This window comes from Xenopus laevis, chromosome 6L (assembly GCF_017654675.1).
Source record: "Xenopus laevis strain J_2021 chromosome 6L, Xenopus_laevis_v10.1, whole genome shotgun sequence".
Classification (NCBI taxonomy): domain Eukaryota; kingdom Metazoa; phylum Chordata; class Amphibia; order Anura; family Pipidae; genus Xenopus; species Xenopus laevis.
Window position 1 is genome coordinate 94189776 of NC_054381.1, and position 16899 is coordinate 94206674.

The 16899-nt window shown below is 37.3% G+C and overlaps 1 protein-coding gene across 1 annotated transcript; it reads left to right on the forward strand.

Annotated features, from left to right (window-relative positions):
* Nucleotides 1-1449: 1449 nt before the first annotated feature.
* Nucleotides 1450-16475, forward strand: LOC121394868 (collagen alpha-1(IX) chain-like). Its single transcript, XM_041567036.1, has 10 exons — nt 1450-1778; nt 8040-8145; nt 10057-10365; nt 12156-12279; nt 13677-14070; nt 14160-14237; nt 15397-15408; nt 15519-15605; nt 15699-15752; nt 16202-16475. The coding sequence occupies exons 1-10, from the start codon at nt 1758-1760 to the stop codon at nt 16268-16270; spliced, it is 1254 nt and encodes a 417-aa protein (XP_041422970.1). The 5' UTR covers nt 1450-1757; the 3' UTR covers nt 16271-16475.
* The last annotated feature ends 424 nt before the right edge of the window (nt 16476-16899 follow it).

Below are 16899 nucleotides of genomic sequence, written 5' to 3' on the forward strand. Positions count from 1 at the left end.
ATCCATTGTTGTTGGCGGGACGTAAACAAGTCGACATGCTGCCATCTACATTATTCACGCGGCGGGCTTTGCCTGGGGGGTCGCCCGATATTTTGGAGCATGAGCCAGCGATCCGCCTCCCCAGGGGTCAAAAAGAAGTGTGTGCGTTCTTCGTGCACCACCCGCAACCTCGCCGGGTAAAGCATTGCGTAGGGCAGCCCAGCGGTTCTGAGCCGTCTTTTAACGTCCAGGAACGAAGCGCGTTGCTTCTGTACTGCTGGGGAATAATCTGGAAACAGCGCAAGTTTGACGCCATTCATGGTCAATTGTCCCACGCGCCGTGCTCCAACCAGTGCTGCGTCACGATCCCTGTAGTTAAGGAAGCGCATAATAAATGGCCGTGGAGGGGCCCCGGGGGGCAAGGGTCGCCTGGGTATGCGGTGGGCTCTCTCTATCACCAGCATGGGAGAGAAGGTAGCGTCGCCCAACGTGGTTTTTAGCCAGCTTTCAGCAAATGCCTCAGGGGACTTACCCTCGCTTTGTTCCGGTAGGCCCACAAGCCGCAGATTATTCCGCCGGTTGCGGTTCTCCAGATCCTCTGCCCGATCAGTAAGCAGTACTAACTGTCGCTGCAACTCCGCGATGCTATTTGGCACAGGCGCTAGCGTGTCTTCAAGCGACGCTATGCGTGTTTCAGCCTCCGTAGTTCTGTCTCGCAAATTCTGCAGGTCCTGTCGCAGTAGCGATATATCAACCTTTATAGTTTAAAGCTGGGCTGTAGTCGAGGAATGTGCGCTGTTTATCGCCGTTAACAGCTCAGAATTGGAGGGTTCTGCAGGCCGCCGTGTTGCCTCAGCCATGTCAACCGGTGGGGAGGCCTGGTCGGCGTCCTGATCTCCCGCGTGGTCAGTGTCAGGCTGGGAAGATTGGAGGTATTTATCCAATTTGTTCGTTCCCTCCGCCTTGGACCGGTTGGTGTGTTTCCCCATACTTTCCGACACCCGATTCAGCCTTCAGAGCAGTAAAATAAAGTGACTGTCTTGCTCAGGATCAATATTAAGAGAGGAGCCGCTCAAAAACCAGACTGCTCAGATCGCCATCTTGGACACGCCCCTCGAGTTTTCTTTTTATCCTGAAAAATTTGAGCTGAAACTACTCGGGAATTTATATGGGAAAACAAAACTCGACCTTTAATACGTAAGCCCTTAAATGTTTTCACTTGAGATGTGATAGTCCTAATTTTTGTAGTATTTTATGGCAACTTTTTTCACATCCCTATTACCTTAAACCACAGAACAGTGAACGTGTATATATACTTTTTTTTAAACTGATAAATCTTAACCCATCAAAGCAAATTGTATCTTGGTGCATTAGCTATTCTTTGCATTAGAGTTTTTAGGGTGTTCTTTAAAAAAAAAAAAGTTCCTTCACATGACCAAACTACCTCATAAATCTTGTGTGAAGATAGGTAATGGTTTGACAATAAAAGCTTAACATATCTGGCAATGTTTGCATTTGCTAGGTCAGGTATTTCTCACCAGCCTGGGTTCCTCAAGATGCTACGTCTAAGCTCCTGAGATCAGTGGGACTACAGTTGAATGAAGAGGGCCCTTGGGATGCTGCTGCGGAGACAAGACTGCATAATTCTGGCTTAACCCTAATGCTAAACTATAGCATAAAATAGTATGATTGCTAAAAGGAAATCTAAGGAATAAATAGTTTGCAGTTTTAAAACCTTTCATTGTGCAGCAGTAGTCAGAGGCTCAATTCACTGCACTATGTCTCGCTCCAGTTTAAAGGTAAGAGATCCACTTAATTTCTTCTATAATCCCTTTTACAATAAAGACATTAGAAATAAAGACATTGTATTGTATTGCTATTTGGAACTTTTATTTACAGAGTTTCAAATTGAAGACTGTGGGGAAGGCGAAGGAACTGTATTTTTAACTGTAAAATATATTGCTCTCTTATGTATAGAATTTGTATATGCTCTGGCAGTTTACATGTCAAACTATTACTGTATTTCTGCATTTTTTATACATAGACACTATTTGTTTTTGAGTTCTATTTTTGGGAATGCTTGGGACCATGAAGATTCCGGATAAGGGATCTTTCTGCATCCCCATACCTTAAGGCTACATTTAAACATCAAGTAAATTCTAAGAACCATTGTGTGGGTTGTAATGAATTAACATACTGTTCAAGATGCATAACACATTTTCTACTCAAAGAAGAAGCCTGTGAGTTTTAACATTTTGCTGAATTAAAGAAACAGTAACACCAAAAACTTAAAGCGTTATAAAGAAAAGACAATATAATGTACTGATGCCCTGCACTGGCAAAACCAGTTTGTTTACTTCAGGAAAACAACTAAAGTTTATATAAACACGCTTCTGTGAAGCCATGGAGGCTGCCATTCAAGCATAGGACACATAGCAGATAACAGATATGTTCTAAAGAATACCATTGTATGCTACAGCACTCATCTGTTATCTGATTTGAATCCTGTGCCTTTTCTCCTTTTTCAGCTTTGAATGGCTGCCCCAGCAGCTTGTCTATATAAACTATAGTAGTCTTTCTGAAGCAAACACACCAGTTTTACCAGTGAAGCGCAACAGTACATTCTATTTTCATTACATTAGGACACTGATTAAAGGAACAGTAACATCAAAAAAATGTTTTAAAGTAATTCAAATATAATTTACTGTGGCCCTGCACTTGTAAAAGTTATGTGTTTGCTTCACAAAGACTACTATAGTTTATATTAGCTATGTAGCCATGGTGGAGGCAGCCATTCAAGCTGAAAAAGAAGAAAAGAGACAGGTTACCTATCAGATAACAGATAAGCTCTGTAATGGAATAAAATTCTGCAGAGTGCATTTGTTATCTGTTGTACAACATGTGCCTGAAATGGTTGCACTCTATGATATTTACCCCCCCCCCCCTACAAGAAGAATGTAACTATACCAAGAATTTGGATTTGCTTGAACATTTCTGCAAAAATTCTGCCTGGTATTAAGTTAATTATTGAATAATTTTCTGTATCATTTTATCCTTATAAAGACTGTGTGTAAAGAGTGTGTGCTAGATTTCTAACTTGGTAAATGGAGAACTGTTGGGTCAGTTTTTACACCTATCTGTCTGTTTCACAAGCTGAAAAAAAAGAAGAGGCAGCTAAAAATGCACTTTATGTTGCTTATATTTGCACAAGGTAGAGTGCAGATGCCACTCATCATGGTGGAATGTCTAGTCTACCCGGCAACTTGTCCTCTCACCATACAATGCACTGACCTGCTAATGGATCGTCATAGAAGCTACATAATGAAGTCCCTGTAAGCATCAGATTTACAATAAAGCCACTGTCACACAAGCAGAGAATGTATAAGTACCTTAATTAATTAATCAATCAATCAATCAATCAATTTATCAATTAATCAGTCAGCCCTTGAAACATATCAATGTTTTGCTGGCTGGGTACAAGGTCTGCATGAGCATCTGTTTTAACACTCTGCATACCGAAATGCATTTACCATTAAGGATAAAATCTGTAATCTGGCAATAATTTTTTTTTTTAAATTAACATGTACATCATTAGGATTACATCATTTCTCTTTGTAAAGTAATTGCCAGAAAGTGTAGAGCAGTTGTTCAATATGTTCCAATGAAGTCATATTTGTATTGTTTGTAGGAATTATTCCCAGTAATTTTCTGAGTGACTATGTAGGTCAGGGGTGTCCAAAAGTTAAATTGGGATCCACCAGTAGACCTTTAGTTGGTGATCAGTAGATCTCAAGACACTGTCACAAACAGCTTGACTAAATTGCCCTTCTGTTTTATTCTTCCCATTCAGATATTTATTCTGTTAAAGCTACATAAGAAATAGTTGTTTTTTAAATATAGAGAATTTATAAGTAATATTTTACATGGAACAGAATGCTAACTTTTGCTCAAAATGGGACATCACCAAAGGTAGACCCGACATTACTAAAGTATGGGCACTCCTGATGTAGGTTTTAGTCTCTGAAGGGAATGTACTGGATTCTAACACAGTTCATGTATGGTGAAGAGCTTAGAAGGCTTGGTCTCCCCAGGATGGAATGACAATCAGAGTTTTCTATCTATACACAATCAGAAATAACTAGAATGTCCCTCCATCTGTGCTCGGGGATATTGCAGTTTTTTGCTTCAGCTTTTATCCTTGGGGAAATTACAGTTTTAGGTTTTTGACAAGAGAGTATTCAACAGAGCAACAGATAAAACAAAGTCAATCATTGCCAGTATTTTTTAATTTCTATTTAGCACTTGCCCAGACAAGCACTGCAACATCGGGGAGACTTGGGTGGGTAAGTTTAGTTGAGGAAACAGATTCTGGAGAGCTGGTCAAAATCGTTTAATCTCTCGTGACCTGACCTTTAGCTAAATGGGGGAATGTGAAAGCCCTGGCCTTTTGAGAGAGAATAGTTACAATTAGCAGCTGATAGCTGAAAGTATATGTGAGAACTCAGTCAATCGTCAGCGGCAACACCCACCATCCTGTATAGTCCTCAACAGCTGAATTCAGCATTCACATCATTTGCATTTCTTTTTGCATTCCACATTTGTCATTTAGCTGACAAACCAGCACATTTCATTTCATGTATCCTCTGACAAGGTAGGTAGCAAAGATTTACAAAAGGCTGCTTTGTATAGTTCCTAACACCTGGGGGCTACTCGTTTGACAGTCTAGCCCTTTTAATGAAAAATTGCACAATCAATGTTACAAGTCTGTCAAGGCCTGGAGTCTTTATACATATATACTATTGTGAATGTTACCATATGCCTTGTCGTATTGTATCCATCTGTATTTAGGTAAAACATACCAGCAAAATCAAGCAAAATATGCAGAAATATCCACTCCAGAGCTATATTCAAAATATCATTGGTAGTAATCTTTGTATTTTCTTGCCTACAGAAATGATCATGCATGCTTTCTTTCTGTTATTATATATATAATTATAGATAATTATAATCTTGACTATCATTGCTATACCCTTTGTATAAGTAGGGGTTTTCTTCTAGTTCTTTCCTTAGAGAGAAGTGTATAGAAGTTTACTGCTTGCACAGATAATCGCATCTTTGTATAAATATTTTAGAATCGGTAGCTGATGGACACTAGGGGGCCCACTTAGTAACATTCAAATTAGAACATTCGAAGAAAAATTTGTACTTTTTGAAAACTTTTCTAAAACTCTAAAAAAATAATAATCAGGATTTATAAAGTGTAAAATCCACAAAAAAACTAAGTAAAAGCAGTCCATTTTTTAGCCATTCAGACTTTGAGGGGTTTTGCTTTTTTTTTTTTGCTAGTAAGTACCCAAAACATTTTTAGAGGTTTTCGAGGTAAACGTATTTTTTTCAGATAGTTCTGCACTTTTTTTCAAGTGTGCTTTTTATATTTAGATCTTTTAATAAATACCAATACCAGTCTGATTTTAGAGAAATAGATTTTAACTGTAGTTTTAAAAGACTCCAAAACCACTAAAATGAGAATGTTGATAAATGGGTCTGCCCGTGTACAGTGTCCACCATCTTTCTTAAACATCAGCAGTAAAAAACAAACTCTGGTTTTCAGGGTTACTGACCCTGGCAACCCTCCCCAAGAAAAAAAAAACATATTGACTGTTTATTTTTATTCTTATCGTCTATTGAATATACATCTGTGTTGCCATGTTACAAATTCAAACAACAAAATTTTTTTTTTAATTCAAATCTGCTTTTATTGTAAAACATAAGCAAAAATAAACAAACAGAAAAAAAAGAAAATAAAAGGTAAGTACAAGGTATTTGTTGCAAGAACATGCAGTAAAAATTACATGCAGAATGTCACAAAACACTATCAAAGCAAGTTCACAACTTCTTATTTACAAATTCATTTTAAGGTGTAAGAAGTACAGATTTGAAACATTTACTCAAAGAAAAATCAGACCAAGTAAAAGATGATGGAAAATAGCACTGTTAATTCAGTACCATGGGAAAAGTGGACTTGATTGTGGCTTGTATGCTTTTTGTCATTTTAATTTTTAGTAAAATAATTCTTACCCTTGTAAAAACAAAGCAACTGGAAGTTTCAGTTGTTATCTGTATAGAGAAAATCACAAAATAGGTCACTTTTTACATTTCAAACCATCTGTGATAGAAGTAATAACTTCAAACTACCATCTACAACATTGTACTAAAACATACTCCTTATTAAAGGGGTTGTTCACCTTCCAAACAGTTTTTTCAATTCAGTTGTTTTTAGATTGTTCCCCAGAAATAAAGACTTTTTTCAAATACTTTCCATTATTTATTTTTTACGTTTTTTCCAAAATCTAAGTGTAAAGTTGAATGTTTGTGTCTGTGGTGTTTGAGTCTGGCAGCTCAGTAATTCAGGTGCAGACTCTGAACTGTTACAATTTTGCAACATTTAGTTGATACATTTCCCAGCAGCATCTCTGGAGTATTAGCAACAATTGTATCAAGTCTAACAGCTGCCTGTAATGAAACCCAGAGATTCTGCTCAGCAGGGACAAAGATAAGAAAAGTATCAACTAAATGTATCCATTTAGAACAGTTTACAGGATCGGCGACCCCCCCTCCCAGAGCTGCTTCAGAAGGAGAGAAATGACAATTTACACTTCAATATTAGAAAAACCGTCACACATAGAAAATAGAAAGTCATTGGAAAAAGTCGTTATTTCTGGTGATCTATCTGAAACCAACTAGTTGTTTGAAGGTGAACAACCCCTTTAAGCTTGTTTTAATGTTTGTGTCCAGTTTGCCTCAAATCTCAATAACTTTTTTCCCTGTGACTTATGTTCTTCTATCCTGCCTTTAATTTGCCTGCCCCACATAAACAACCCACAAGGGTAGGGTGGCAGCCCTACTTACAAATAAGACCTACAACACATTTTTTGTAAAAACCACATTTTGTTTCAGTTCCCAATGTGGGCATCTGCTCTGACAAATTAATCTCTTAAAGGAGAACTAAAGCTCAACAAAGAGTTAGCCTAGAAATGCTGTGCCAATTGGCCTTCTGTACAAGCAGCCCTTTAGCAGTGAAGGTGTGTGCCTCCAAAAATGCCCCCTGACCTTCTTTTCTGCCGATTCACAGTACATGCTATGGGGTGCTGTTACCTGAGCTTAGGGACTGATTCGCAATTTATAGGTATGGGGGTCTGTTGTCCAGAAACCCGTTATCCAGAAAGCTTTGAATTATGGCACAGTCTTCTCCTATGGACTCCATTTTAATCAAATAATTACAATTTTTAAAAACTAGAATTCCTCTTTTCTCTGTAAAATAAAACAGTACCTTTTACTTGGTCCCAACTAAGATATAATCAATCCTTATTGGAGGCAAAACAATCCTATTCGGTTTAATTAATGTTTAAATGATTTTTTTTAGTAGACATTACATTTACATGGGTCAAGAACATCAAACCAGGTACATTTTCTCCATAAAATATATCTAAGACAGGTCAACGGGACGTGATTGTGTTATGGCTGAAAAGTGGTATTATGACAAGAGAATTTGGACGTACGTGTTCTATAGTAATGCATACTCATGTGGATCATAATATTAGCAAAGAACTGGGAACAGGGAATTTGTTGCCTAATTTGGGTCTTAATCATCTTCCCAGATGAAAATTGTGTCATTAGTTCAACAATCAAAGAGCAAATTTATCTTTTAAAATGTGCATTGCAGTCCATGTTGCTGCCCTTTGCGTTGGAGCATTTCTACCTTTTTTTATGAAAAAAAAATATGATCAACTTTTTCTCATTTTTTCTCATGTCACGATAAATTGTATTCTCAATGGGTGAGAGTTAGAGTTCACCATTTGATAAATATGCTTCTAAAAATTCCATAGTAATGAACAGAAAGTGTGATGAGCTCTAATTTCACACTTTGATATATCTGCCATTTAGCGTTTCACATCATGTTTACTGTCAATGGAAAATCATATGTTAAGACTAAATTATATTGCACACAGAGAGGCTATCCCTTTAAATGACATGCAATAATTTTCACTTATTTGTTTTAGGGTTCCCAAGGTCTAAGGGAGATTGCAACGTGGCTGCTAGTCAGCTCTCTGTTTGCTGTGCAGTTTATTAGCATTTATGGACAAGAGGAATCTGAAGAATATTCAGGTAATGCAGGCCTCTATATACACAGTAAATATAGGAGCCTGGGATGTCAGATTTGGCCCCTTCAGGGTCAGACTGGGCCAACGGGACTCCGGAAAAAAATCTGGTGGGCCCCTTCTGGCCCAGGCCTGCTCCCTTGATCTGCCACACCCCAGAACTTGAGATTGACAGAGGTGAAGTGGCACGGTGTATGCATGTGAGGTGGGGGGAAGCTGGACATCACCCTATTGGCTACCAGGAGAAGCCTTTGTGTCACAGCCCCGGTGGGCCCCCAACCTGCCAGTCCAACACTGGACCCCTTCAGAACCAGTTGGCAGCTTATCTGCAAGTGCAAGGGCCCTCCCTGACTTTCTCCCCAAAAGATATCTTGCCAATAGCTCATATGATCATAGAAATCAAAAACAGAGTGTAAATTTAAGTAGGAAATTCGTATATATACCCCCAGAGCAAATGGCACAGAGCTATCACATTTATAATAATTACAGCACCATATAAAGTATAAAGAAAAAGAACGAATTGAATCAGCTGTATATTTGAATTATATTTTAGTTTGTCCATGCTGTGAGTAAAACATGAATACCATCCATACCCCACGCAGCGGCAAACTCAGTATGATTAAACATAGAACTTTAGATTGGCTTTACAATGTCAATTACTGAAGGAAATATTTCTAAGAAATGCCATTGCCCTTATTTTCACCAGGGAACAACATACACAGCTTGTTAGCAAAAACAATCATTTGTTAGTGTCATTTCTATTTAATTGCATTTCTATTTAAGTGGGCATGTTTTAAAAAAATGCGCATTCTGGGAAACCCTAAGAACATCTTGACATGGGAAATGTTAGAAGGCAAATACTGTGGACTGGAGAAGAAGTTGATGAAGAGGTTGCCTGGTTCCCTGTTCACACAAAAAATAGAATTGACTATGAGTAACAACTGCTGTATATTGGGGGCTATACACACACTGGGCAAATTTTCCATAGTGTAGTAATCCAAAATGACCAATCAGTGAATTACTTTAATATATATTATAATATATAATTATTATACTGGGGCAAGTGGTGGGCATGTAGGCATGGTCAACCTTTCTCAACAAATGCTGCACTAAATCCTTTCTTACTCCCCAAAAACCTCTGGACTGCAAGTTAAATGTTCAGGCTCTTGAGCAGAGGATCATGAAGCTGCAGCTACATCTATCCCACTGACTCAGAAACCTTCTAAAAACCCTCAAATGTGTTGCTCACCTTGCAATTAACTTTTAGAAGCTGTAGAGATTGATATTCTGAGACAAATGGTGATTGGTATTTTTTTATTTGTGTTTTTTTAATTATATAGCTTGTTGTTCAGCAGTTATTTGGTTGCTAGAGTCCAATTTAACCTAGCAACCAGGCAGTGGTTTGAAAGAAAAAAAGCAATATGAATAGGAGAGCCTAAATAAAAAAGTAAAAAAAATAACAATAACATTTTAGCCTTACAATACAATAGTTTTATTTATTTTTTTGCTTTGGGGTTAGTAACCCCCATTTAAAAGCTGGAAACAGTCTAAAAAGGAAAGCTAATAATTCAAAAACTATACAAATAAAAAATGAAAACCAATTAAAAAGTTGCAAAGAAGAGATTAGTCTATAACATACTAAAAGCTACCCCTTTAACAGCTAAAAACAAATGCTCTTGTGGGGTAAGGTATAATTGTTTGCTTATGTACAACACTATAAAAATCCCAGATTTATTTTACTGTATATACATATTCTATTTTACATACTGTATATGCTTGTACATACTTATCCATATACATTCAGTATGAGTGTTTTTAAGGCATATTTTGCAAGGTCTTGCACACAATCATTTCTAATATGTTGGTGCCTTTCATATTTGGCCATCTTGTTTGAACTTTTCATTTTAATTGTGCTTAGGTTACAATGAATTCCAGGAAGAGATTTATTCAGAGGAGAATAATTTTGATGGAGACTCTAGGTACAATGGCTATGAGTCTGGAGATGATGATTTAGCTACAGCTACAGATGTTCCTTCATATTCTGGCTACGACCCTGACCCTCAGCTGGTGACCGAGGAGTCAAGACCATATCCATCTCCGACAGAATCCTTTTTTGCAGCAAGGGATGTAACTACAATTACAACAAGGCTTCCATACCCCAGACCAACCACTCCAAGTGAGAATCAGGACATTATACAGGCTCCAGATATTTCCTACAGTGATGAAGGTATGTGAGATAATGCTACATGTACCTATCTCTATGTGTATACTGACATGGAATCTGGTACCTGAAAACCTGTTATCTAGAAAATTATGGTCCCATAGATTTCGATTAGTCAAATAATTAACATTTATAAAAATAACTTGCTTTTTCTCCATAATACTAAATCAGTAGTCCATCCCTGATCCTAACTAAGATATCATTAATCATTATTGGAGGCGAAACAATTGTATTGGGTTTAATAAATGATAAAATGTTTTTGTAGTAGTATGGAAAGTCAAATTACAGAAAGACTATTAATCTGGGAAACCCAAGGTCCTGAGCATTCTGGATATCAGGTCCTATACCTGTAAATACATGCAGCCTAATAAAAGTGGCTATCCAATAAAACTGGGTGTGAAGTAAGCACAATAAATATTAAACATTATAAGCGGATAGAGTTTACAATTTAATTTTATATGGAACAGATTAAACCAGTAATTCTTAACCTGCCTTTCGTCCAACTACCCATACTGCTGCAAGTATACTCTGTTGCATACCATGTTGATGAGTCTTCATTAAACACCTAACATACTATATATAAAAAGTTCAGAACTATATATTGGCTCCAGGACAAATATGCAGGCTAATGACTTCTTCTGTATCATTATAGTTTAAAAGAGGCAACATGCAAGATGGTCAAAAAAGGTGTTTAACATTTTATTGTATTGCAGTGTACAGTTTGACTAGGATATTAATTACTAATAGTGGCCACAGGAACAACTTAGATGCTTCTAAATAGGGTAGAAGAAGGTTAGATTAGCAAGGAGAAAGCAGCCAGGGATTTCTTTGGTCAGCTGGATGACAACTGGAAGCAATCCAGAAGCCTGAGAGAGAGAGAGAGAGAGAGAGAGAGAGAGAGAGAGAGAGAGAGAGAGAGAGGGCCTCACTAAATACAACTTTGTAAGGCCAAATAGTGCAGGGAATATAGAAATCTTGGTGTGCTTAAAGGCACAATAACACCAAAAAATAAAAGTGTTTTAAAGGAATGACAATACAATGCACTGTTGCCCTTTACTACTAAAACTGGTGTGTTTGCTTCAAAAAGACTACTATAGTTTATATAGACAAGCTGCTGTGTAGCCATAGGGGCAGCCATTCGAGCATAGGATACACAGTAGATAACAGATAAGTTCTGAAGAATCCCATTGTATACTACAGAGATTATCTGTTATATGTTGTGTATCCTGTGCCTTTTCTCCTTTTTCAGCTTTGAATGGCTGCCCCATGGCTACACCACAGTTTGTTTATATAAACTATTATAGAGTTTCTGAAGCAAATTCACCAATTTTACCAGTGCAGCATGACTGTACATTATATTTTAATTACTTTAAAAGACTTTCATTTTTTGGTGTCACCTTTAATACAAGAAGCCCTAGCAAGGTGTGCAAAGAACCACAACCGAAGTACCTGACAAGGCAGTTACCAGAGAGTGAAGTCACATTGAGTGAGCAAACTAGAGGCTGAAAGTAAGAATAGAAAGGTACATCAGGAGAAGTCTGCATAATGTTTTGGATTACCTGACAACTGTCAGCTTTTGGATGACTTCTTGTTACATCTGGCAAGGTAAACTTTGAGTGTGGGCTCTTCCCAATATGTGCCTTCAAATACGTGAGCTCTAACCTTGCCCAGTTCAAAGTTGGTTACATACAGATAACTGGAGCAGGAAAAGTAATTACCATGGATAAATATGTTTCATATAAACACTTGAAATATATTTTGTGTAACCTGGTTCATTTATGTAATTTTCCTTTCAGTGACCAATTTAATTGAAGAATTTAATATACCCAAGAGTTCAGGTGTGAAGACCATTTCAGGATCAAAGTCTCATATTACTGCATATCAGCTGGGGGGACGATTGCAAATTAAGAGACTGGCAAGGTGATTTCAATTTATCTGAAAGTTATGCCACTTTGAGAATGAATAAGTATAGATTTTAGGAAGATGTTAATTAAAAGGGTGGTTCATTCTAAGAAACTTTTCAATTGCCCTTCATTTTTTTCATTTTTTTATAGTTTGTGAATTATTTGTCTTCTTCTTCTGACTTTTTCTAACTTTCAAATTAGGGTCATTGATCCCATCTAAAAAAAAATGCTCTGTAAGGCTACAAATGTATTGCTATTGCTACTTTTTATTACTCATCTTTCTCTTCAAGCTCTCTCCTATTCATTTTCCATTTTCCCATTCAAATCGTGCATGGTTGCTAGGGTAATTTGGACCCTAGCAAACAGATTGCTGAACTTGCAAACTGGAGAGCTGCTGAATAAAAAGCCAAATAACTCGCAAACCACAAATAATAAAAAATGAAAATCAATTGCATATTGTCTCAGAATATCACTCTGTACACCATACTAAAAGTTAATTCAAAGATATACAACCCCTTTAAGTTTCTTACATTAACAATTATTAGGGATGCACCGAATCCAGGATTCGGTTCGGTATTCGGCCAGGACTCGGCCATTTTCAGCAGGATTCAGATTCAGCCGAATCCTTGAGCCTGGCCGAACCGAATCCGAATCCTTAAAATCATGTGACTTTTCGTCACAAACCATGGAAGTAAAAATATTTTTTTAGCCGCGCACTTTGTGCAGCACACTATTTCTCCCTCCCCCTTGCTGATTTGCATATGCAAATTAGGGTTCGGATTCGGTTCGGTATTAGGCCGAATCTTTCACAAAGGATTCGGGGGTTCGGCCGAATCCAAAAAAGTAGATTCGGTGCATCCCTAACAATTATTGATACATTCTAGCTTAAATAATAGATTTTACATTTGACCTATGTTCGTCTAGTACCATCTATGCTAGAGCTTGTTTGTATATATCTAAAAATAACTATGTTAGGCTTATTACTACAGAGTAATCTGCCTATTATATGGAACCTAAGAGCAGATAAGTCTCCTAAAGGGGAATCGAATTAAAAATCACAAGCAATGTTTAAAATGCCATTTTTGCAAATGTTTAGCACTGCTTGCAATGTGAAATCATTCACTGGGAATATTACATTGCTAAGCAAAGGTTTAGTATTAACACCTGCTCTTGAATTCCCATAAATATTTACGATTGCAAAATTTTATTACATACACTGCGAATGTTCACAAAGTCATTTGGCTACAAACTTTGAGGCGAAGTCTTTGAGGTCTGTAATTGGTGAAAAAGGGCACAAACATGGTCACTAACATTCACAATAGTCATTGTGAATGTTTTTTGTTACATAATATTGTACATGTTCTGTTTTTTTTTTTTCACTTGAAAAGTTGTCTTCCAAATTTTAATTGGCAGGTTACTCTTTCCCACTGGATTGCCACTGGAATTCTCCCTTGTTTCAACCTTCAGAATGAGGGATCGAACGCAGGATGAAGTATGGAACCTATGGGATATGCAGGCTAGGAATGGGGTTGAACAGTTCAGACTACGACTTTATGGAGAATTAAATTCAGTAGATGTATATAATGTAGCAGCTTCCGGTAGGGAAAAAGTAACTACATTTAGGAACGTGGAGACTTTGTTTGATGGGAAATGGCACAAACTTTCTCTGAGTGTCAGAAGAGATCAGCTTACATTGCTTGTGGACTGCCAACAAATTGGCACCTCTTCAGTCAATATATATGGCACAGCAAGGGTGGATGGATTCAGTACTTTGGGAAGGAGGATAAAGGATGATACCACAGCTAATGTGAGTATAAAGAGACATTTAGTGCTTGTGGGTATTATCAGCATTTGCTTCTTTCATTTCTGATTACCATCTTCTGCTTTTAATTGCAGATTGACATACAACAATTTGAGTTGTTTGCAGATGCAGGAAGATCTGTTGAAGAGACTTGTTGCGATATTCCAGGAGTGGTGAGTTCAACATAATCCTCATTTCCAGCAATATGAATGGTAGTAGCTTGTTTGTTGAACAATGTTTTACAACAGGATTACTATAGCTAAGTAATAAAAATGGCTGCCTTTATGATGGTAAGGAGTGGAGGAACACAGTACAGAAGATGTGAGGAATGCAACAATATGGGAAAACTTGGTGAAAATTGAGGGCGAGTAATGATGGTAGTGAGGTAGAGGGTGTTTAGAAAATGTGGGCAGAAGATTAAGTTTAACAGTGGTGGTATGCCTTAAAGAGGGGAGAGAAAAAGCAAGATTCAAGGTATAAATATAAACCAACTACAACTTCCAAATCCAGACCGAACCACACCATAGCACATAAGATTATATAAAAAAGGCAATCTTTATTACACATTATATAAATGAAAGGGTGCAATGAGAGTTAAAAAAAACATTTTGCCATTACAATCGTGGACTGGGTATAAGTTAGTATCACTCTTTTGAATTTAACCATTTCACAGTCTGGCTTTGGCGAGGGTGATCCTATTATAACCATTGTATCCACTGAGGTGTCCGGACACCTGGGGTTGCATAAGAGGATTTTTCCTCCATTTGCACCCTTTTATCTACATATGCTTAAAATCTTTTTGGGCACAGTCTGCAGCTGACAGACGCTGGTGATATTTGGGCTACATGTCTGTTACTATTTTACTAATTTAATACCTAAGATACTGATAGTATACCTTAGATAATTGTTTGCTCTATTTGTTTGGCTATATAATGTGTAATAAAGATTGCCTTTTTTATATAACCTTACATCCTATGGTGTGGTTCTGTCTTGAAGAGGATATTGGGAGTTGTAGCTGGCGCTTTTGCCTAGGGGCGCCGCCCAGCGAATCCAGCGCTGTCCCTGAATTTATAGACTTGTGCCTGCCCCGCCCCTTTCATGACATCACTGCCTACTAATAGAGGGGACAGAGCCTGCCAGGCCGGGTTCGGGTTGGTAGAGGGTGGGTTAGGGTAAGGGTCAGGTGTAGGTCGAAATTTGTCACGCACATCACTATTGGGAGGTGCATAGCCAAATAAACCTATAGTCAAAAAACCTGCTGACAATAGACAAAATTAAATAGGTAGTTATAAAATCAACTCAATAAATTTTTAATTTCTTGTTTTTTTGCAGAATGATGATAGGGTGAGTAGGACAAAAACTTAAAGTATAAAATGAATATGGTATGTTATATCCATTCAATGTTTTCATACATTTAAACAGAATATATATTAATGAAATGCTTTTTGATTAAGTGCGCTGATTTAGGTGAAGCTATTCTTCCAACTAGTTGCAACTGCTTACCTGGAGATCCTGGGTTTGAAGGATTCCCAGGAGCAAAGGTAAAAATGTAGCTTTACCATATTGAATCCTTCTAAGTGACATAATCTTTAAATGATTTATAAATATATTTTCTTATTTATTTTCTATCTTAGGGTGAAAAGGGCAATCAAGGTCCTGAAGGTTATATTGGAGTTTATGGTAGACAAGTAAGTAAGTGAGTCACAACTCATTTGAAAAAGAAGGGCTCAGGTGTCAGGTGATGCCGTGATAACAAATTCTATTCATGTCTTAAAGAATGGCTTTGATGAATTTCGTAAAAAACATAATATCCAAGGCTACAGTGATCTTAAGATCTATAGCTAGTTTAGTATTTTAGAATAGATATTGATATATAGTTTTATGTGTGTAGATAGATCTGATGCTAATCCACGAATCAGTGCTGTAGAAAATATATGCATTTTTTATGTTGGGTATTAGTGAACAGGAGCCATATTTCTAGGTTCGTTTTTAAAACTCTTGAAATGTTGCATTACCTTAAAAAGTTCTGTGTATATTGATAACATGCATAGAACACATCTTGCATAGAACACATCTTACAATGTATGTAATGTGATTCAGTTTAATTGTTCTATTAATTGGTTAATTGTTGCTATAGGGTTACAGAGGGGCCAAAGGAGGACAAGGAAGTAGAGGCGATACTGGTCTCAGGGCAAGTATGAAATAAATATATTCTGAGTTATTTTTGAAAATGTACTGTAACTTTGTGTGCAAACATCATATATCCCAAATAATATAAACTATAAGGGAAAAAATATCCAGCCACACAATGTAGACAAAAGAATGTGGACAGCCCTTCTATAATTGCATGTTTTCTGTTGGGACAAGCACTGGCAAGATTCAAAAGCAATGCCAGCACAATGGCTTTTTTGTTTGGTGCATGGGTTACTTATGGCTTACTGCCGCCAATATGAATAACATCACCATGTGCAATGCCTAGGGTTGGATGGAGAGGTGTAAAGGTTACTGCCATTAGACTCCATGGAAATTTGTTCATGCTTCACCATGGGTATGTAGCTTGCCCAGCAAACTTACTTGATTGAAAATTGCCACCTAGTCCACCAATTCTCTTTTGGGGAAATTAGTTTATGGCAGTGATACATTTATATTGTATGTTTAAGTGCTTGAGAATAAATTATTTGCTTCGCAGTGATATATCCACATAAACATTCATATAAATAGTATTAGTTTCTAGTTTCTATATTTTAATATATGCTATAAAGAGTGGCCCCCCACTGCCTCTGCTGCAACTTGCCTACAGGCCTCCAGCGAGATCAGGGGGCAGTGTGGTCTGTA